Raw genomic sequence first — 23305 nt, 5'->3', positions numbered from 1 at the left:
TGTAGCCCAAGTTGACCTCAAACCCCATCTTTGCCTCAGCCTCCTGAGTGCTGGAATTGCAAGTGTGTCACCATACCCAAGACTTTCTGAGGTAAAGAGGGACTGAGTTCAGCCCTGTGGCTTGGGAAGGAGGTTCTGTAGATTGCAAAGGGCCTCTCAATTTGACTTATGTCAAAGGCCCATCCAAGGCCAAGGATTTGGGACATAGCTCCCCTTATCCCCAGCTGGTAACAAGGGTTCCATTTCATTTTAAGGCAATAGTTTAGAACCATTTCATTCTGGGCGCAGAGGAGCCCCTGCTCACATGTCACCTACATTTCATATGGGACATCCTTTTAGGACAATGGAGGGTGAAAAGGGCTGGAGGGAGGGGGTCATGCCCTGATGTACACGAGGCAAAGCACTAAGCCTTGGGGTCAGTAAATTCTCTTGTGCCAGGGGGGTAACTGGACAGGGAATCCACAGCAGTAGGTACTGAGGCCCAGGGGGAACAAACATGCCATCCTTAGCTCCTGTTTTCAAATAAGTGTGGGGACAGGGGGGATGGGGTAGAGCTGGGAGCCAAGGGGTGGCAGAACTGAGCAAGCAGGTGCTGCCCTTCACAGGTTGGGGGTGTAGGCGGTGAGGCCAGGTCCAGGGAGATGATGCTCACAGGGACCAGTCCCGGGATTACTTGGGCCTTCTCAACCAGCAGCTGGTAGAAGGGCTTGAGAATCTCTCCATCATCATCCTCACTGTTGGACCGCTCCCGCTTCACAATGCGATTGTGCTGGCGGCTAAACTTGCGTGCCCTAGTGCTGGAGACAGACAGGCAGGGCTTCATCACTCTGCTGGCAACCTAGGTTCCCCCACTAGTCCTGTCCCTAGCAGTGACCAAATCTGGGCTTCAGGGAAGCCAAGAGCTTTGGCCCCTGGCTTCCAGGAACTGATCTCTTGAAGGAACTCTGCCAGCAGCTCTTCACACAAATGGAGGAGGGGGTAGTTTCCAGCCAGTTTGGAAATGGGCAGGGGCAACCCCCCCGCCCCCCGAAGTTGGTGGAGAGGGCAGAGTTTGGAGAAGAGAAGAGACAGAGGAGGCCAAGTGACAGGAAAACAGGACCTGAGAAGCTCCATGTGGCAAAATAAAAGAAATGGAGGTTTCAAGTACCAAGACCCCTTCCCAGCCCAGGGCACCTCTTCACCTGTCACCCCAAGTCTTTCATAAGAATTTGTGACTCGGGTTGGGGAGATGGCTCAGTGCTTTTAAAGATGTTTGATCTGCAAGCATGAGGATCAGAGTTTAAATCTCCAGCACCCACATAAGAAGCAGGGCATGGCTGTATGTATGTACCTGTAACTCCAACATGGGGGTTGGGGGGCAGAAACACAGGCAGATACCAAGCTCTCACTGGCCAGCCAACCTAGCTGTAAAGGCCAGCTTCTGCTTCAGTGAGAGATCCTGTCTCAAGGCAGTAAGGCAGAGAGCAATAGAGGAAAACATTTGACATTTTGTTCTGGCCTCTGCATGCACTAGCATGGGTATGTATACCTGTATATTCTTGTGCACACACCACACACACATCACATATCATACACAAAGAAAAAAACCTTTGTGATCCAAAAATCCTCAGCCCAGCAAACTGCTTACAAGGTCCTGGCACCCACATGAGGCTCTGTGAGGGATGAGGATCAGAGGTCTGGGGCCTATGGCCCACCCATGCCTTCTGGAAGGCATTTCTTACCAATATGGTCTCCGCTCCTCTGGGGTCATCACTCGCCACACTTGTGCCAGTTCCTTGGTGGCAGATGTGGAAGCAGTCCCAGGACAGGCTCTGGGACAGGAAGGAGGGAGGTCAGGGGAGGCCTACCAGGCTCCCTGGCTTGGGCATAGGAACATGTTGTGGCCACACCAGGGCCTTTGCCCTCTTTTCTCTCCCAAGCCTTTGAGGCCCCTAATATATTCTCTGGAGAAAAGAGTCAAAGAAGAAATGTGGCTGTCCCTGGGAGCTTAGGTGAAGGCAGCCACTGCCCTATAGACCCTCCCCTTAAACCCACTCTTCCAGTGAGGACACCAGCTCTTCCTGTTATGGCTCTGCCCAACAGTGACAGGTCCAGGGCCCACACTTGATCCAAGTCAACCCCAAGGACATTAAGAGGAGTATGCTAGGGTGTGAGGCAGGACTGAGCCTGAACCTCCTGAGGACAAACTGCCACCAATGTGGCCCAGCATTCTGGAGATGACGTCAGCCTGAGACAGAGGGACAGGATTGATCTAGGCCCCCTTGAAGGCAGTTTTAAGGTGACCAAGGGCAATTAATGTCCTTTTCCCTGACATCTCAGGTTCGAATTCAATTCTCCTTCACATGACGGGAAGGCACAGGGGTATAGAGGCCACATGGTCTGGGGATGCATACAGGTGGTAAGCCCTCTCTATCTGTGACCACCCAGGGCCCCTCACCCACCGGATGTACTGCTTCCGGTTCATTCTGCAGAACATGATGAAGCCATTGACACACTTTTTCTTCACCTGGCTGGAGGCTTTCCTGCTGTCCTTAGGCCTCATGGGACCCTGGCTGGCCTGACCCCTCTGGGTCTTCCTGCCAGCTACCAGCAGGCCAGAGGATCGTTGGGTGGGGGTCCATGTGCAGTTTCTGTCCTCATCACTGGAGGTCTGCAAGCCCTGGGGGATGGCCTGTTGGAAGATATAGAGGTGAGTGAATGATAAGACAACCACCCTACCCGGGGAAGTAGCACCCTCTTACCTCTTCCTGCTCCCTCAGGGACTCTGTGTCTGTGGACTCTGAGCTGGAGCCAGAGCTGGAGCTAGAGCTGGACAGCACCCTGCTGTTCTCACTCATCGAGAGGTAGCAATGGTCCAGCGAGACTGAGGACCCTAAGTTAGGTGGGCCCCTAGGGCCCTTGGAGGGTGTGTCCTAAGCCAGATGAGGAGGAAGATAGTTGGGATGAGGCATCCTCCACTCACTGACTCCAGGACACACAGGATCATTAGAAAGAGCTCTGGTTATTCATTTGCCATCTCTACGCCCCTCAGGACATTTGAGGCAATGTTCCTGTGTTCCCAGAGGGGCAGTATCTTTCTCATCCTCAGTTTACCACTCACTGAGGAACTGTGATGCCTTAGACAGGTTTGTTTGCTGTGGGGTTTGTGTCTGTGTGTTTGACAGAGTCTCATGGAGCCCAGGTTGCCCTCAAACACCCAAGAGCTGAGATTATAGGAGTGCGCCACCAAATCTGGCCAAGTAAGTCTTAACCTCCCTGAGTGTGGAGTTCACCCATAGCAGAGTCCTCGAGGGGCTGAGAAGTGCCCCTTGCAGTGCTTAGAGCTCATGGAGAGCACACTATTGGCGTCTGGCTTTGTTTCTGCCTCTAACTCAGCCATTGCACTCTGAGCGGCTCGGATACCAAGACTATTCTCTCCAGCTGAGGCATCCTCGGGACCCTGTTCTGATTACAGTTTCCTCATGTATGAAATGAGGCCTTGAGACCCCTTTGCTTGGCAGAGTAGCTGTGAGTTTAGGCAGGTCTTTCCCAGGCTCCTGGTGGCAGCAGTGAGCTCAAAGGCAGATCTTGAGGGGCAGAGGGCTGACTCTAGAAAGGATGACCAGTGGGAGATGATGGGTGAGGGACAGAAGGCAGGAGGACAGGCCTACCTTCTCCTGGGAGACTGCCAGTTCACAGGCTGCAGGTGGAGGCTCAGGCTCTAAGAACACCTCTTCAAAGAGACCTGTGGAAACAGCACTAGCAGGACGAGATGCCTCTCTCAGTCTGCCCCTGCTAGCCAGAGTCCCCCTCTTTGGCTTTCCCCCTTGGGGGTTTCCTAACCCATGTCCAAATCTCACTCACAGGCCAGCTTCTGAGGGTACAGCAGCAGCTTCCTGCCCCTGGAGCTCCCCTTCACTACGGCCTGGTGGCCCATGTTGGGCTACAGGCCTAGCCTGGAAGGGATTCTTCTCTGGGCAATCCTTCAAAGCCCCCACCCAAGTACTTGGTGGGTGGGTTTCCCCACGTTTTGTCAATGAACAAAGTTCCCTCCCACCCTGGCAGCCCACCTTCAGTCAGAAAGCAGGTGTTGTCTTCCAAGACATGATCCGACAGGATTTTGCTTGGGGAACTGAAAGGGGAAGAGCTCAGTCCTAAGATCTCACTCAGGTGGTTGATCACATGCCAGGTACTGACCTGGGGAGACCCCAAATCCAGTGGGCTCCCTGCAAAGGAATCATGGGGCTCAGGGATGTGCTCAAGTCAATGCAGTAGCAGGTCATTGAGGAGTTAAGTGTCAGACACTGGGGAAAGACAGCTGTCATTCAGTCTTGGTAGAAGAAATTAAGAGTTATGCTGCTTGGCAGTATGTCAAGGATGGCAAAAAAAAAAAAAAGAAAACCTCATTATTGTAGTGCACCAGAGCCAACAGACTGAGAGTAGCGACCTGCAGCTCTGTGTTAAGAAAAATTCTGAGGATGGGCAGGATGGCTCAAACCTTTAATCCCAGCACTCAGGAGGCAGAGGCAGGCAGATCTCTGTGAACTCGAGATCAGCCTGGTCTACACAGTGAGTTTGAGGCTATCCAGGGCTACATAGAAAGACCTGTCTAAAAAACAAAAAAGAGAAAGAAAGATTGATTCTGCGCAGCTGGATTCGAGGGCAAAAGCAATGACTGATTAGCAATGTCTGCCACAGCAAGTAAGGGCAGAGTGATGGTAGGTATAGTGTGTTACCATCCCTATGCTTAGCAGATCCCCAACTGCTTTCCCTTGCCACATCTCTGAAGAAAGGTTCAAGAAGGCTCAAAGCCTACAAGGAGAGTTGTAGTCACCACTGGAGCTGTCTTCTGAGGTCCAAGCAGGAAGCCAGGGGTCACTGTCTGGTGTTTCTCTGTCTACCTCCTTGCTGGAATCGCACAACAGTAGCTCCTGCCTACAAGAGGTGGAATCAAGAGGCAGACACAGAGCCTTGGACTGGGCTTTGGGACTTTTGTGGAGCTCCCATGGCCAACTTTGCAGCCCCAGGGGATTTAATCAGCTGGGGCTTCCTCCCCAAAGAAACCTCAAGTCTTGTGAGGATAGATGAGCTGGCGAGCAAATGCTGCAGAGGTTCCAAGAAGACCAGAGGATAGGTGGGCAGGAGGGCAGTTTCCCAGGTGAACCAGGGGGTAGGTGCTTCAAGTAGAGGGACCAGAGTGGCAAGCTCAGAGGGGGCTGATGTGGAGACTGGAGAACATTTGTGCTGTTCAGGGGAAGATTGGTGTTAAGGGCAAGAGAGGGCTGTCATGATGACGTGAGTTACATTCTCCAATGCCAAGGAAGACTCTGGGCTCTACCTTGGGTTGAAGGCTTCAACCCTCACCTCCATGGTCAAGGTCTGTGTTAGGGAATCACTCAGTGGGGTGAGGACTGGCTGGATCGGGGAGAGGAGGCAGGGAGATCAGCAGGAGGCAATCCCCCATCCAGAAGGTTGAAGCCAGGCCTTCCTGGGACCTGGCACTAGCCAGTACACAATTGGACACAGACCACCCCTCATGGAGCCCTGACAAAGAATGTAAAACTTATTTCTCATGGGCCTCAGCCACACCAGACCAAACAAACACCTTAACCCCTGCCACTGGCACCCTGGGGTTCCCTCACCTGAGACAGGGCTGTGCCTTGCTGAGGAAACAGGACTTTTCAACTCTTCTCTGGACCTTAAAGTCAATGTTGGGCTCTCCATCCTGTGCCCTGACCCCATGACAGTCACCTAGGGGCCAAAGTGAGAATATACCTGTGAATGGTGCCATATTCCAGAGCTCCCAGATCCGGGGAAGGAGACAGACCAGCCTCTGGACCACATAGTTTCCCTCACCCAGGAAGTGCCTGTGCCTATGTAAGGCTGTGGTGCCTGAATCATCCTAGCATTGACTCCCAGATCTCTATCTGAAGCTGTGCTGAAGATCAGATCCTTAATATGGCATAACAACAGCCACAACTAGGAGAGCAAACAAGTAAGTATGGCCCACCTGTCCCTATGGTAAACCTTTACCGAAGTACAGCAGCATTCTTGTACTGATAGGTAAACTGAGTCACTATACTATGGAGTTGCCCCAAATCACATAGTTAGCAGGAAGTTGATGGCACCTCTGGAACCAGAGCATCCTGAGCACCCCAGCAAGTGTAAATGGCTCTGGACTACCAGCATCTGGGAATGTAGGGGACTCCTTCCTTGGATGAGAACTTGGTCACAAGCACAGCATGTCATGTCCTGGCTCCGAGGAGGTACCCAGGAAACGGGAGCCTTTCTCCAGGCACTTGGAGGCCTCAGAGCTAGTATGAGGTCAGGGACTGTACTCTTGCTTGCTTTCCTGACCTTCTGAGACATCCCCCTCCCTGGCTACAGTGCCCTGGACAAGCCACAGTCTGCCTGCTTCAGAGAAGCCTGGTGAGCAGATTCTGCCATCTCTAGCTCTGGGACCTGAAGCTTACATACAAGGGTAACCCTGATCATGTCCTCCTTTAAGGAGCCTGACATGAGAAAAGAAAGTTGGGAGAGAGACCATAGCCCTGTGAAATGAGACACACACCCACAGAGAGGGGGCAGGGGAGGGAGAAAGATACATAAATGAATGCAAGTTCCTTCTGGGGAAAGGGACCAACTTGTGATATCACAGGCAGCGATGTTCTCAATGTTCTCAGCCATGTCCAGGAATACCAGCTGGGCCACTCCATCACCTTGAGACAGGGATGGTGCAGTTCTGAGGTGTTTGCTAGGACAGTAGTGTCTTGGAGATGTGGCAGCCTCCCCTTTTCCTTCCTCCTGGCTTGGGGATAGGGTCACCAGTTTCTCAGGCTGCCCCAGAGTCAGAGAACGGTGAGGCTTCTGGGACCAGGTTGGGCGTTCTGAGAAAATGGGAGGTGGGGGGGCAATCACCAGGATAGCCTTAGATTATGGTTTAGGCAGGGCCTCCTTTGCTCTGGGCTGGCCTGGCTACTCACCAGCACCCTGGGTATACCCCAATCCTCAAGTAGAGGTCACTGCCCCCAAACCTGTCCACATGCCTCCAAACTCTAAAACAGTATGTTAGGCAGCTAGTATGACAGTCCACCCCAGACTAATGACTCCAGCTCTCTGGGTACATGGCACACTTAGGAAGCTCCTAAGCATCCCAATAATTCTGATGGGCAGGCAAGACATAACCACTGATTAGACCCCAGTCCCATTTCACAGACATGGACAATGAGGCCCTTAAGGGGCAAGGAAGTGAGAGTATGATGAGATTGGGCTGGAGCCCCTATACTTGGATCTTTCTTCCACCTCACCTTTCCCTCCCCACCCCATGTCCTAGTCCAAGGACAATAAATGATAACAGCAGCATTCTCCTTGGGGCTCTCCAGTGCTTGGCAGTGTCTATACAGGCTCTTGTGTAACCTTGAGATAGTCTGCTGTTGGTGCCTGTCCCAGTGAGGAAGAAACAGAGGCCCTCAGAGGAGAGCAAGCCACCTCAGGCCTCAGCGCATCTCCCAGCAGAGCCTGAGAGCAGGATTCAGGCATAGACTCCTGGCTCTGCAAGGCCCAAGCCCAACACATCGGTGCAGAAAGAACCTCCTCTCCTTTGACCCCAGCCTCCTGTTCTGCCTCCATGGACAGTATGCATGTACCTGACACTTGGGTGAACTTCTTGTTTTGAGGTGGTTTCTGACAGGCTCCCCAAAGGCGTGACTTCTGAAAGCATGGGGAGCTTGAGGGAGTAGAGTGTTTCCACCTGGCCAGGCCAGCAGATGGGTTCTGACCCAGCTCTGGGGGTAGAGAAGGACACAGGTTAGATCCCACTCCTAGTCCTGTATATCTTCTTCCTCCCAGACAAGACTTCCCAACCTGGCACTGGGGATGCTGTCAGGCAGACTCCACAAACAGGGAATCTGAGGATGAAGGGAGCAATGTGTTGCACAGCCAGGGGGAAGAAGTACAGGGAAAGCAGGCCTGCCACCCCAGCACTCAGGAGGCTGAAGCAGGGGTTTACTGCAAATTTGAGACCAATCTAGGCTATACAGCAAGACCCTGTCTCAAAAAACCAAAAGGAAAAAAAGAAAAATAGATAATAAATAAAACAAAAGCTGGTCATGATGGCACATGCCTGTAGTCCCAGCACTTGGGAGGCAGAGGCAAGTGGACCTCTGTGAGTTCAAGGCCAGCCTGGTCTACATAGAGAGTTCCAGGCCAGCTGGGGCTACAGGGAGACCCTGTCTCAAAAAGACCAAAAAATAAATAAGTAAAAATCAATCAATCAAGCAAGCAATCAATCAGTCAATCAATCAATCAAAGGCAAATCAACCTGATCAGGATGCTCCCTGGCTTAAATCTTCTGGTAATTCTCATTCCCTTGGTCCCCTCCATTGCCAAGTGGAGGAAGCCCTGATGACCTCATCCTCGCCCCCTTGTCCTGCTGTTCCCAGCCTCTTTTGTCCTCCTGCCCAAGTGTTTCACACCAGTCACAGTGTACCACACTGGGTGGCTGCATACTCCAGGTGCCATATTGTTTCTTCCTATGCATTAACATGTCTGATCCCCATAACAAACACAGGAGAGAAGTACTGGTGTGAGTTCCAATTTACATATGACAAGACTGAAGCCTAGAGAAATCTGAATGAGGACCAGGCTCAGAAGTTGGCATGCATCATCTCAGTGCTAGTTCCTGCAATCACATCTGCTGCTCACCTGTCCCTAAACATTCTGCACATGTCCTTTCATGCCCACATGTTCTTGCTCAGAGTGCTTATGCAGTCTGGCAGGGTTTCTTGTACTGTCCTTCAAGGCTCAGCTTTAGGTTCCCTCCTCGAAGCTCCTATACTGTTTTGTTTTGAGACAGTCTTGCTCTGTAGCCTAGGCTGGCCTGGAACTCACTATGTAGCCCAGGTTGACCTTCAATTCATGCAATCTTCCTGCCTCAGCCTCTGAATGCTAGATTAACAGGTGTGAGCCACCAACCCCGATTTTCCTACAGCACCTTGCATACCTCTCTGATGTAGTCCTCTCTCCCAGGAGAGGAAGATGGTCATTTGGTTGCCCTGACAGCCAAGACAACACATGATACAGAGTCAACAGGAAAAGATGGTTGAACTTCTTACCCACAAGTCCACCTTTCCCATTGCCGATGTGGCTCTTGAGCAAGGTCTTGGTCACATCAATGCTTCTCTGGAGGTATTGAATGTAGTGCAGGACATGCAGCAGGATCTCCTTCTGCAGAAAGACAGGGTTGAGAGTTGGGTGTGTTGCCTGTCGTCCCAGCTCCCTCCCAAGGCAGGAGGATCATGATTTGAAGCTAGCCTGGGCTGTATAGTGTGAGCCTCTGATATGCCCAAAGGCCAGGGCTCAGAACAGGGTGAAGATCCTGAGGAACAAAGATAGGAAGATCCAGCATCCCACTTCCCACAAATCCCCCAGCAATGTCTCACCTGGTAGAGCCATTCCTACTCTGCTCTTTAGCCCCCATCTTGTCCAGTGAGCTAGAGGTTAAGCTGAAGAAACTAAGGCTGAATGAGAGGAATCTGGGGAATTGAGGAGGCAGAGCTAGAACCTGAACCTAGGGCAGGCTGCTTCTGGTCCTGTTTACGGATACTGGTCAGTTTCTGGCCCAAGCCCTTTGCTCAAGCAGCATTCCTTATCCAGCCTCCTTCTTCCCACAAGCTCCCTCACTAGCCTGCTCCTTCTTGGAGCTTTAGCATGGTGGCCTCTCTTCTAACAAGGGCCTGCCTGAACCCTCTGGCCCAGGCTGGATCAGCATCCCTAGTCTGGGTGCTGGACTTTGGCCTCTTCCACTTCCCCATTAGCAACCCTGTTTTCTGTTATCTGTGGGCATTGTGTTCTCTCCCATTGACCTTGAGCTATTTGATGGTGAGATTGTTGCTAATTTAATTCCATATTCCAAGGGCACAGAATGGAGAAGTGGCTCAGCTAGGAACTCTTAAAGGACAGATTTCGTCTCTGCACTCAGCAGGATGCTCCTGGCCAGCACTAAGGGACCACCCACCCTACCACTGAATGCCTATTGAGCTGCTACTGGAGACACAAAGCTAAAAGCCAGAGGGCAGGCATGTTGGGGTGAGGCAGCCACAGTGCTTCCACAGACCTATGTTCCAATGAGGACAGTACACCCAAAACAACTCAAAGACTATTCGAAACTGTTGACCAGTGGTATTACTGCACACCTGCAATCTTAGCACTCAGGAAGCTGAAGCATAATAATAAATTCCAGGTCAACCTGGACTACATAGCAAGACTCTGTCTCAATATCTCAAAAAAGGAAAAAGAGACCTCCCTCCCCATATACAGTAAAGAAAGAAAATGTTCCCCCCGACATACATACGTTTTAAAAAGGCTTATTATGGAGCTGGAGAGATGGCTCAGCGGTTAAGAGAGCTGACTGCTCTTGCAGAGGACCCGGGTTCAATTCCCAGCGCCCACATGGCAGCTATGAACCGTCCTTAACTTCAGTTCCGGGAGAATCCGAAGCCCTTTTCTGACCTCTGCAGCACTGCACGACATGGGTGCACTCATATACATGCAGGCAATACACTTGTACACATAAAATAAAAATAATAAAATAGCCGGGTGTGGTGGTGCATGCCTTTAATCCCAGCACTTGGGAAGCAGAGGCAGGCAGATCTCTGTGAGTTCAAGGCCAGCCTGGTCTACATAGTAAGTTCTAGGACAGCTGGGGCTACAGGGAGACCCTGTCTCAAAAAAAAGACCAAATAATAATAATAATAAAATTTTTTTAGAAAAAGGCTTAGTAGCTGGCCGTGGTGGCCCATGCCTTTAATCCCAGTACTCGGGAGGCAGAGGAAGGCAGTTCAAGGCCAGATGGTTTACACAGCAAGTTCCAGGCCAGCTGGAGGTTACAGGGAGGCCCTGTCTCAAAAAGACCAAAAAATAAGAAATAAAAATAAATTAAATAAATTTAAAAGATAAAAAAGGCTTAGTGGATCTTGAAACTGCCTTCAAAGGGGTCTAGAGAGCTTAAATGGGGGGGAGGGAGAGAGGGAGAGAGGGAGAGAGGGAGAGAGGGGGGAGAGAGGGAGAGAGAGAGAGAATTTTCTGAAAAGAGAGAGAGAGAGAGAGAGAGAGAGAGAGAGAGAGAGAGAGAAACATAGCTAGACTGTGTGTTTTTAGAGAAGATACTTTTTTAGATTAGTATTTCTAATACCAGGCTTGGAACAGTTGACATTCAGTAAAACTAAGCCTTTGTAGTAACAAGTGTTACTAAAGGTTCTATGCAGAAGACAACTGGGCTCTGTTGCTGATTTCAAGATTGGAGGTCAGAAGAGGTGTTGGATTCCTGGAACTACAGTTACAGATGGTTGTTAGCTGCCATGTGAATGCTGGGAACTGAACCCAGGTTCTCTCGAAGAGTAGCCAGCATTCTTAACAGCTAAGTCATCTCTCCAGTGCCTCAGTCTCTTTTTAAAAAAAGTTTATTTATTTATTTATTATTGTATGTTTTGAGCGCATGTAAATACCCTTGTACATGCAATGTCGATGGAGATAAGAAAGAGGGCTTCAGATCCCCTGGAACTAGATTTTTCAGAGGTTGTTAGTCACCCATGTGAGTGCTAGGACCTGAACCTGGGTTCTCAGGAAGAACAGCCAGTGCTCTTAACCACTAAGCCATTTCTCCAGCCCTTCCATCTTTTTATTTTTTGAGACAAGTTCTCACTGTGTAGCTCAGGCTGGCCTTTAACTCATGATTCTCCTGTTTGAGCCTCCCAAGAGTTGGAATTAAGAGGAATGAGCCACTAGACCCAGCGAGAAGGCTGTCTGGGCACTGTAGGAACTTGAGCTTGGTGGTGACAACCAGAGGGTCAAATCCCAGAGATCAGTTGAATTGGTCAGAACAGAGAGAATTCATTCAGTCATTCAACAAACGTATACTGAACACTGAGTGACCAACTGATTAAAGGCACAGACCTATGGAATGAGATTCTCATTCACATTCTCTTTCTCTCTCTTTACCCCCGAACCATTGCCCAGTGGGTTACTTCTGGGCAATCCTTCAGGAATTCAGTTTCATTAAACCAGAAAGTAAGATGCTCATACATCTCTCTCACAAGCCTTGCAGAAAGTAAGCTGTATTGCCCGACATGGTGGCATATGCCTATACCCTCAACACAAGAGGCAGAGGCAGGAGGACTGCCATAAGTTTGAGACCACCCAGTGCTATAAAGCAAGTACCAGGTCAAATGGATGCACAGTGAGATCCTGTCTCAAAGTAAGAAAAGAATGTGGGCCTGTAAGATGGTTCAGGGGTAAAGGTTCCTGCTGCCAAGCCTGACAATCTGAGTTCCATCCATGGAACCCACAGAGTAGAAGAGAACTGCCTCAAGTCCTCTGACTTCCACACATGCACCATGGAATGTGCCCCCCACAAATAAATAATATATTTTGTGTGTTCTTGAGATAGGGTCTCCCTGTAGCCCCAGCTGGCCTGGAACTTTCTATGCAGACCAGACTGGCCTCGTACTGCTTCCCAAATGCTGGGATTAAAGGCATGTACCATAATACCTGGCCCAAAGATAAATTTTTTAAAAAAGGCATGGGGATGCTTAGGTGCTTAGCATTCAAAATCAGATTCCAGGAATTCACAGTAAATTGGGTTTTAGTTTTGTTTTGTTTGGGGGGGGGCAGTTGGGGGGAGTTGAGACAGGGTTTCCCTGTAGCCACTGTTAGAACTACTATGTAGACCAGGTTGACCCTGATCTCACAGAGATTCACCTGCCTCTGCCTCCTAGGTGCTGGGATTAAAGGCATACACTACCATACCCAGCCAAATTTGCAGTAATTTGGGAGCAACAGTTATCATTATTTTCTCTGTGTTAGGTCCTGTGGATGCTGGGGAGAGAAAGTTCTTCAGCCCTTGCCCTGGCAGAATTCACAGTCTAAAACGCATCAGAAACGAGGAACAGAGGGACTGGCCCAGAAGTTAAGAGCACCAGCTGCTCTTGCAGAGGACCCAGGTTTGGTTCCCAACACCCACATGGCCACTCACAACCACCCAGAACTTCAGATCTAGGGAATCTGACACCCCCTTCTGGCCTCTGCAAGCACTGCATGTATGTGGGGCACTTACCAACATGCAGGCAACACACATACACATAAAAATAAATTTTAAAAAAGAAACGAGGGGCTGGAGAGATGGCTCAGCAGTTAAGAGCACTGACTGCTCTTGCAGAGGACTCGGGTTCAATTCCCAGCACCCACATTGCAGCTATGAACCATCCTTAACTCCAGTTCCAGGGAAATCCGAAGCCCTCTTCTGACCTCCATGGCACTGCACGACACAGGTGCACTCACATACATGCAGGCAATACACTCATACACATAAAATAAAAATAAAAAATAAAATATTAAAAAAATAAATAAAAAGAGGGCTGGGGTAGTGCTCAGTGGTCTTGCCCTTGCATAGTATGCACGAGGCTAGTATAATCTCTGGAACCTTAAAAACAACAACAAAAAATTGTAGACTGAGGCCTGGAGATAATTCCAAAGGAGTTGGTCATCTTTTCAGTTATGAAATGCTAGACTCTCATTCCTTGAGGGCAGGAACTGTGTCCCTCTCCACTCTGGTTTCCTGGGAGCCTATGACCAACAGCACCTAGGCATACCAAATATGCAAATGCTTGAGAACACAGAAAAAAATTCCCCCAATAGTCACGTCCCAATTATAAAGACAGCCACATCCCAGTCCCCTTATGAGTTGGTTGCCTTATATGGCAAAGGGGACTTTGCAGATGTCACTGAGTTAAGGATCTTGAGATGGAGAGATTACTCAGGATTATCTACATGGGCCCAGTGTAATCATGAGGATCTCTGTAAGAGGGGGGCAGGAGGGCCAAACTGTTGGTTTTTAGTGAGGCAGAGTGTGTGAACTGCCTCTGAAAGTTGGCAAAGGAAAAGACAATTTGTTTTCCCCTGGAGTCTCTAAGACCATGCTGATACTCTTTCTCTTTGTAGCACTGAGGATTGAACCCAGGGTGTTGTGCATGCCAGGCAAGTGCTCTATCATCAAACTACATTCTCGGTCCGCTAGTTACATTTTTATCTTGAGACAGGGCCTCACTAAGCTGCCCAAGGTGGGTTTGAACTCACTCTGTAGGCCAGGCAGACCTTGAACTTGCAAGTCTCGTGTCTCAGTTTCCCAGGTGTTGGGATGAAAGACATTTGTCATCAGGCTGCATTTGTTCCCAAATATCAAGAATGAAACCTAGAGCTTTGCACATGCCAGGCACTCTGCCGCTAAGGTATATCCCTAGCAGTATTTGTGTCCTGCAGTATTGCTAAGTAGCAGGAGTTATCTTTCTTTTTTTTACAACTAAGAAACCTGAGGCTGAGAGAGCAGAGGAGTCTCAGGCTGAGAAGCTGGAGGCTCAAACCCTGCTGTCTGACCTCTGCCTGGACTTTTCAATTCCAAGTTCCCTCTGCTTCATTTTGGGTATGTGTGTACACATTTATGTGGGTACACAGGTGTGCATGCGCATGTAGAGGCCAATCTCATGTCATTTCTCAGGAGCTGTCTTTTTATTTTTTCTGAGACAGGTCTCACTGGGACTAGGGCTCACTGATAGGCTAGGCTAGCTGGCCAGTGAGCCCCAGGGATCCTCCTGTGTCTGCCCCTCCTTGTGCTGGATTATGAGTATGACACCTGGCTTTCTATGTGGATTTTGGTGATGGAACTCGGTTCTCATGCTTGCACAGCAAGGTCCAACTACACCATCTCCTTAGACCTCACCTCACCTCTTTTCATAAAGAATCCCACAGGGCTAGGGATATAGCTCTGCGGTAAGGCATTTGCTTACATGGGATGAGGCCCAGACTTGCAACCCTAGCCACAAAAAGAAGAATTCCCAAGGGATCTTGAACCCCATGGGATCATGGACTCCCAGAAATTCTGTTCAGAAAGGGACCACTACCATTTCAAGGCTGTCACTGAAAGGACCTGTCTAGGTTTCTGAGGGCAAGTCCCTACTTGCTCCTATGTGACCCCCCTGCCTCCCCGCCTGCCTCCTTTCCTTCAGTCCCCACACCTTGGTGAGCTTCTTGTTTCTGGTCTTCAGAGTCATGGGGATCAGCAAGGCCAGCTCTTGAAGTTTGTTCGTGTGGTTTTTCTTATCTTTCCTGTTTTGGGATGAAAGATGGTTTTGGTTAAGACATCTAAAATTATTTGGAGACAAGGTGATCCTTCTGCCTCAGCCTTCCAAATGCTGAGATTATAGGTATGAGCCACACCTGACTTTAAATTTGGATTTGGCACCTGCTCCCAAACCTCCTGTCTCATGTCAAGGGTATCTGCCACCCCTGGGACAGTCAAGAAAGTCTCAGGCATCATCAGCCTTTACCATTTCCTTTATCTCCTGGACCCATATGTGGCTAAATTTTGCCTATTCCTCTTCCTTCCCCTTCTCTTCATTCCCTAATCCCTGCTGTAGCCCATCTTGACAACCTCATAGTCTCCCAGCCTCCCTTCTGGCCTCCTCCACCCATACTCTCTACCTGAGGCAGTGGGAGCTTTTCTGAAACAAATCTAATCATATTACCCCCTTGATTCCCCTCCGTGTCACACCATTGCTAAGGAGCAAGTTTGTTTATCTATTTTGGGGTGGGGGTAGATATAAGGTCTTGCTATGTAGCCCAGACTGGAGTCAAACTCATGGTAATCCTCCTGCCTTGGACTCTCAAGAGTTGAGATTACAAGCATGTACCACAACACCTGGCAAAGGTCAAGTTTCAACTCTCTGTGTTAAAAAATAATAAAGTAAAAATAAAACCTTTGTGTGACTCATGCACCCCTATCTTTCTGGCTGAGCTGGCCACTCTGGTTCTACTCTGACTTTGACTCTTTCACACTGACTGACCCTTATTGTACAGGGAGGGCAAGCCGAATGCTCCTGTACTCACATCTCTGATACCCACCCCAGGAAGTCTGATGGGTAGGGGGCACCACTCTGTCCCTAATCCTACCACCCTGTGGGAACTCAATGAATGAGTCAATAAAATAAGGGTATGAAACCAGCTGGTATGGGGCACTCCCAGGGCCTCATTCCTGAATTCAGAATTCATGAGCTACCCAGGCACACACAGTGCCACCCCTCTCTTCTGACAGACGGAGCTACAAAGATGCTGAAATTTCTCTCCCAAATTACACAAAACAGCTGCCTTGGGGCTTCTGTGGGGCTGCCAACACCTCCATTACCCATTACCATCAGTTCTCATCCCATCTTCCTCAGGACCCACTTCAGTTGTTCTCGCTCATGCTTTGCTCCCCTCAAATGTCCACAGTGTTACTTGCGGTATGGCCACACCAAAACACTCCCTGCATGCATTACAGGTGTCAGCTGAGCACCATGCACAGAGCACCATGGAGAGGAAGAGGGTTTCTTCAGTCACTGCCCTTGGGAGGTGGGGTTCTATGTGGAGACACACTCATCTTCCTAACCAAACTCTAAATTCCTAGAAGAATCTTTCTGGGCTGGGAGTGTGGTTCAGGGGAAGAGCACTAGTGGAGAATTCCCCAGTGAGAACCAGGCAAGCTGGCATCTGCTTGTCGTCCCAACACTTAGGAGGTAGAGGAAGGTGGTTCAGGACTTCAGGGCCATCCTAATTTACATAGTGAGTTTAAGGCTAGTTGGGCTACATGAAACCTATTATCAAAAAAATCAAAACAAGGGCTGGAGAGATGGCTCAGCAGGTAAGAGCACTGACTGACTGCTCTTGCAGAGGACCCGGGTTCAATTCCTAGCACCCACATGGCGGCTATGAAGCATCCTTAACTCCAGTTCCAGGGGAATCTGATGCCCTCTTCTGACCTCCAAGGCATTGCATGACATGGGTGCACGCACATACAGGCAGGCGATGCACACATAAAAAAAAAAAAAAATAATAAATCATCAAACCCAAAAAACCAAAAATAATTTACCAGTGAGGGGCTACTTGCCTAATATGTCTGAGACCCTGGATTCCATTCTGAGCACTGCAAACAACAACAACAACAACAACAACAACAACAAAAACCCCAAAGAAAATAAAAAGAAAAAAAAGGTGGGGCAGTGAACCAAACAAGGGCCTGTAGAGGCCTGGTGAGCAAGGGCTCTTGTCAATGTGATGACCTGAGTTCCATCTCTGGAACCTACATGGTGGAAGGAGAAAATAGACTCCTGCAAATTGTTCTTGGACCTCCACACAGAACAAATGTTAAAAAACAACATCAAAGAAAATCTTTCTTACCCATTCATTCAGCAATCACTTACTGAACACCCACTATGTGGCATAGACTGTGATAGGTGGCAGGGATCAAAGCATATAGAATACAGTCCTGGGGCTGGGGAGATGGCTTCTCAGTTAAGAACAACTGACTGCTCTTGCAGAGGACCTGAGTTTGATCCCCAGCACCCACATAGCAGCTAATAACTATCTCTAACTCCAGTTCCAGGGGATCCATTGCCCTCTTCTGACCTCCACAGGAATTTCATGACATGGGTGCACTTATATACATCCAAGTAATACACTCATACACATAAAATAAAATAAAAATTATATTTTTTTGTTGATTTTTGACAGGGTCTCCCTAGCCACAGCCTACCTGGAAGTCATGATGTGAACCAGGGTGGCCTCGATCTCACAGAGCTCTTCCTGCCTCTGCCTCCTGAGGACTTGGATTAAAGGTGCACGCCACCACGCCCAGCATAAAATAAACTTTTTTTTTTTTTTTTAAAGAATGCAATCCTTTGGAGCAGACATCCAGAGATAAAGTCACTAATCACACTACCAAACAAACATAAAACTGCAACTAGGACCACAATGAGTTATGTAAATTTTGAGGGGACAGTGCAAATGAAAATTTGGGGTAGCTTGTTTAAATATTAGGAGTTTCGAGATGGGGGAGCAAAGCATTAGACTGCTCATTTGGATATTTTTTTCCTTTTGTGTGTGTGTCACTGTGCGCATGTGGACACCAGAAGTTGACACTGGGTGTCTTCCTCAGTTACTTTCCACCTTAGTTTTTGAAACAGGGTCACTCAATCTGGAACAGAGTAGCCTCAAGGATGAAGTCTCCATCTCCCTAATGCTGGGATTACAGGCATGCGCCACCATCCCCACCCTGCCCACTTTGGGACAGGGTCTCTTTCTAAACCTGGAGTTTGATGGCTCAGTCGGAATGACTGGCCAGTGAGCCTCAGGGACCTTTCCACCTTCACCTACAGTGCTGGATTGACAGCCGTGTGCTACTGCACCCACTTTTCACATGCATTCTGAGGGATCAAACTCAGACCCTTATTCTTTGTATGCCAAGTACTTTACCAAGTGATATATCCCCCCAACCTTATTTATTTGCATGGTAGTGCAAACCTGTAATCCCAGTACTTGGGAGACTGAAGCAGGAGGAACGCTGTGGTTTAAGGCCAGCTTGGGCTAGAGTGAAACTCTGTCTCAAAAAAAAAAAAGAAAGAAAAAAAAGAGTGAGGCGTGGTGGTGCATGCATTTAGTCCCAGCACTGGGGAGTGAGAGGCAGGTGATCTCTGTGAGTTCAAGGCCAGCCTGGTCTACATAGAGTTTTCCAGGTCAGCTGGGGCTACAGGGAGACCAAAAAGACCACAATAAATAAATAAATAAATAAATAAAATTTTATTTATTATTTTAGCGTTATGTGTATGAGTGTATTACCTGAATGTATGTAAGAGTACCCATGTCATGCAATGCCCTTGGAAGTCAGAAGAGGGCTTTGGATTCCACTGGCTTATGGACAGTTAACTGCCATGTGGGAGCCTTTAATCCTAGCACTGTGAGTTAGAGGTCAGCCTGGTCTACATAAGGGAGTCCAGTTGAGCCAGGGCTACGTAGTGAGACTTTGTCTTAAAACAACAACAAACAAACAAAAGAACCTCAGAATGGGAGCTGGGGATGTAGTTTAGTAGTAAAGTGCTTACTTTGCATGCCTAAGGTACTAGTATCAATACCCAGCACTGAAAGAAAAGAAACAATAAAAACAAAGAAACAACAAACAAGAAAAAATCCCAAGAACATAAAGCCTGAAGGGACTTTAGAGGTTACTTTTACCAATCACCTCAGCAGTCTCTCATCTGGGAAATGGCAGTGACAGCCTCACTTTCTTATGGGGTTATAGTAATTACCAGATACAATTAAAGAGCTAAGCAAACAATCTGGCAACAGTAAATGTCCAGTAAATACTTATTCAAGCTGAGTGGCTGGAGCTGTAAGGTAGATGGAAGAAGCCATTACCTGTCACTGGGATCCCAGGAACTAGCTCTGAGCTGATTAGGGAAACACAAGGCTCTGCTGGAACCCAACATCTGCAAGGAGGAAAAAGAATTATTAGTGACCTCTGGGATTCCAGAATGAATGGGCCGCATAATGGCCTTTTTCTCCCACGGTGCTTTTTTAACAGCACTCAGAGATCCTAAAATAGGATATAACCATGGGCTTAGAAACCTAAATTAAAAACCCCAAACTCGAAATAGAAGATCACAAATCCCAAATGTTAAATTCAGGCTCTTAAATCATGATTTGGATCTGAACAAAACCAAGCAAATTCCCAGACTTTGACTTCAGAACTATAACATCAATAATGGGAGGACAGAGGCTGCAACAGAGACTATCTAGCCTGAAAACTGTGGCTCAAACTGTGCTTTTCTTTTTTTCTCTTTTTTTTTTTTTTTTTTTGAGAAAGGGCTTTACTATGTAGCCCTGGCTGCCTGGAACTCACTATGTAGATCAGGTTGGCCTTTAACTCACAGAGATGCCTGTTTCTGTCTCTTAGTGTTGAGATTAAATTCCTGTGATACCATACACAGATATAGACTGTGACATTAACATAAGAAAAAACTGATTTTAAAATCCCAAAGTGAGGACCTAGAGCCTAAAAAAGAACCCTTAAACTTACAAACAGTGAAAATTGAATACTGATAGCCTAGATCTGCAAAATGTTGGCTTTTTACCATCAAAAAATCAAGATCCTAATGATTTTATGACCCTAATCATAAAATCAACATCATAAACTACATTTAAAAATATTTTTAAATTAAATATAGATTCTAAAAGGCAATCTCGTCTCCTAGTTACTCAAAAAGAACAAAAAGAACTTCCCGGATTCTCACAGAAGATCCCAAGTGTTCAGACACTCAAAAAGAACTTTCCAAAAATTCTAACAGGTGATTCCAGGTCTCCAATGCCACTCAAAAAGAACTTTTCAGGCTCTAACAGGATATCCCAAGTATCAGGTGCCACTCAAAAACAAAAACAAAAAAACAAAACAAAACAAAACAAAAAAACAAAAAAACCTTTCCAGGTTCTAACAGGAAATCCCAAGTCTCCAGACGCTCAAAAAGCACAAAAAGAACTTTCCAGAACTGAATAGGAGACCCCCCAAGTCTCCAGACACTCAAAAATCACAAAAAGAACTTTCTGGAACTGAACAGGAGATCCCGCATCTCCAGACACTCAAAAAGAACTTTCCAGAACCAAACAGGGGTGCCCAAGTCTCCAGACACTTGAAAAAGAACAAAAAGAACTTTCTAGATTCCAAAAGGAGATCCCAAGTCTCCAGACACTCAAAAAGCACAAAAAGAACTTTCTGGAACCGAACAGGAGATCCCACAGCTCCAGACACTCAAAAAGAACTTTCCAGAACCAAACAGGGGAGCCCAAGTCTCCAGACACTCAAAAAGCACAAAAAGAACTTTCTGGAACCGAACAGGAGATCTCACAGCTCCAGACACTCAAAAAGAACTTTCCAGAACCAAACAGGGGAGCCCAAGTCTCCAGACACTCAAAAAGCACAAAAAGAACTTTCTGGAACCGAACAGGAGATCTCACAGCTCCAGACACTCAAAAAGAACTTTCCAGAACCAAACAGAGGAGCCCAAGTCTCCAGACACTCAAAAAGCACAAAAAGAACTTTCTGGAACCGAACAGGAGATCTCACAGCTCCAGACACTCAAAAAGAACTTTCCAGAACCAAACAGAGGAGCCCAAGTCTCCAGACACTCAAAAAGCACAAAAAGAACTTTCTGGAACCGAACAGGAGATCTCACAGCTCCAGACACTCAAAAAGAACTTTCCAGAACCAAACAGAGGAGCCCAAGTCTCCAGACACTCAAAAAGCACAAAAAGAACTTTCTGGAACCGAACAGGAGATCTCACAGCTCCAGACACTCAAAAAGAACTTTCCAGAACCAAACAGAGGAGCCCAAGTCTCCAGACACTCAAAAAGCACAAAAAGAACTTTCTGGAACCGAACAGGAGATCTCACAGCTCCAGACACTCAAAAAGAACTTTCCAGAACCAAACAGAGGAGCCCAAGTCTCCAGACACTCAAAAAGCACAAAAAGAACTTTCTGGAACCGAACAGGAGATCTCACAGCTCCAGACACTCAAAAAGAACTTTCCAGAACCAAACAGAGGAGCCCAAGTCTCCAGACACTCAAAAAGCACAAAAAGAACTTTCTGGAACCGAACAGGAGATCTCACAGCTCCAGACACTCAAAAAGAACTTTCCAGAACCAAACAGAGGAGCCCAAGTCTCCAGACACTCAAAAAGCACAAAAAGAACTTTCTGGAACCGAACAGGAGATCTCACAGCTCCAGACACTCAAAAAGAACTTTCCAGAACCAAACAGAGGAGCCCAAGTCTCCAGACACTCAAAAAGCACAAAAAGAACTTTCTGGAACCGAACAGGAGATCTCACAGCTCCAGACACTCAAAAAGAACTTTCCAGAACCAAACAGAGGAGCCCAAGTCTCCAGACACTCAAAAAGCACAAAAAGAACTTTCCAGATTCCAACAGGAGATCCCAAGTCTCCAGACACTCAAAAAGCACAAAATGAACATTCTGGAACTGAACAGATCCCAAGTCTCCACTCACAAAGAACAAAAAGAACTTTCCAGATCTGAAAAAGCAAAGCCACTCAAAACATAAAAGAATGTTCTAGGCTGGGCATGGTGGCGGTGCATGCCTTTAGCCCTACTGAGGCACAGCCAGGTGGATCTCTGTGAGATTGAAGCCAGTCCAGTCTACACCACGACTTCCAGGCCAGCTGTAGCTACAGGGATACCCTGCTTCAAACCCTGCCCCCCCCCAAAAGAACTTTCTAGAAGTTCAATTGTAGTTTTCAGCTACAACCTGCCCCAAAATAGACAGCGCTTCCACCCCAAACTATCCTGGCCCTCTCCTCTTCTAAAGCTCCCCAAATGAGGCCACACCTGCAGCTCAACTCTGGGGCCCCCTGATTCCCAACCCCCCAGGCCCACTAAAGCCAGGGTCCATTTCCCACCCCAGACCTGGGGGCCACCAGCACCCGCCTCGTGAGGAGGAAAAAGTCAAAGGGGACTACTTGTGGTTTCCTGCGACGCCCAATGGGATGCAACAGCACAACGTGGAGTCCTGAGGATGCAGGTCCCGAGCTGCAGCAACGCTGTCCCAGCGAGGACTGGCAGGGTGCGAGGCTGTCCCCCGACAAGCCTCGAACGTCTGAGGTGAGGCTACGCCCCTCTCTGTTCTCGCCACGCGAGACTGGCAAAAAGCGGTGGTGTGTGTCACCATGCGCATGCGCACCGGTGGGCGGGAGCGCAGGGACTGGCTGCTTAGAGCCACTCGGCCTCGTGCCTGGTTCCCTGACGAGGCATCTGCTCCCGCGTGCCGATAGTACTGACCAATCAGCGCTCGTCTCGCCACAGGCCTTTTCCTCAGGCCACGCCCCTAACCTCTCAGCCTCGAGCCTTATCTCCTGATGACAAACAGATGCTCCCGCATAGTATTGGCCGGTCAGCGCTCCCTGTGCCACCGGCCTTTTTCTCAGGCCACGCTGCCCTTGCATCGTCTCCAGAATAGACGTCTGCTCCCGTGTAGTACTGACCAATCAGCGTTCGCTACACGGCTGCCTTCGCTCAGGCCACGCCGCTTGTCTCTGCAGGAGCTGCTGGGCCTCGTGCGTGAGGAGGCACTTGCTCCCGCTCGCACTTAGCCGCGACCAATCAGCGAAGGCCCTTTGGAGAGTGGCGACAGTTGCCAGGTCCCCAGCAGAGAGGGGGGGTCAGGTCCCTAGCTCCCCGGTCTGGCCCGCCATTTCCACCTCTTCCCTTGCATTAGCTGCCAAGCTCCAGGCTGGATGCTAGTGACTTGGCTGAGTTTCTTCAGTGGAACTTCTGATGGAGACAGCTCTTCTTGATTCAGTGTCCTTTTTAGTATTTGGGCTTGCTGTGTAGCCCAGGCTTGCAGTACTTTCGTGTCGGAATGCTGGGCATGCGTCGCCACGTCAGTTACAAACCACATTT

General features: G+C 48.6%; 1 protein-coding gene across 2 annotated transcripts; it reads right to left on the bottom strand.

The window, feature by feature from the left end:
* Window positions 1–54: 54 nt before the first annotated feature.
* Window positions 55–22530, bottom strand: Bhmg1 (basic helix-loop-helix and HMG-box containing 1). 2 transcript variants are annotated; one of them, XM_017802892.2, is made up of 14 exons: window positions 22366–22530; window positions 19255–19325; window positions 15045–15135; window positions 9093–9204; window positions 7626–7763; window positions 6624–6866; window positions 5622–5730; window positions 4814–4914; window positions 4050–4205; window positions 3651–3724; window positions 2742–2912; window positions 2442–2671; window positions 1722–1811; window positions 55–797 (listed from the first exon to the last, which is right to left on the bottom strand). In XM_017802892.2, the coding sequence occupies exons 2-14, from the start codon at window positions 19323–19325 to the stop codon at window positions 506–508; spliced, it is 1878 nt and encodes a 625-aa protein (XP_017658381.2). In that variant the 5' UTR covers window positions 22366–22530; the 3' UTR covers window positions 55–505. The 2 variants fall into 2 exon arrangements, with proteins under 2 accessions (XP_017658381.2, XP_029411389.1); XM_029555529.1 differs by lacking the exon at window positions 6624–6866.
* Between the last annotated feature and the right edge of the window lie 775 nt (window positions 22531–23305).

This window comes from Nannospalax galili, unplaced genomic scaffold, assembly GCF_000622305.1.
Source record: "Nannospalax galili isolate Female #2095 unplaced genomic scaffold, S.galili_v1.0 scaffold385, whole genome shotgun sequence".
NCBI classification, from domain to species: Eukaryota; Metazoa; Chordata; class Mammalia; order Rodentia; family Spalacidae; genus Nannospalax; species Nannospalax galili.
The sequence above is the reverse complement of the archived record's forward strand: the minus strand, read 5'-3'. Positions and strand labels throughout refer to the sequence as shown.

Coding starts and splice junctions, on each gene's coding strand:
- Bhmg1 (XM_017802892.2), bottom strand. CDS start 19,325: ATGTTGGGTTCCAGCAGAGCCTTGTGTTTCCCTAATCAGCTCAGAGCT. Junction 9,205..15,044: donor GAAACAAGAAGCTCACCAAG/GTGTGGGGACTG, acceptor GTCTTTCTGCAG/AAGGAGATCCTGCTGCATGT. Junction 7,764..9,092: donor TGGGAAAGGTGGACTTGTGG/GTAAGAAGTTCA, acceptor CTCTACCCCCAG/AGCTGGGTCAGAACCCATCT.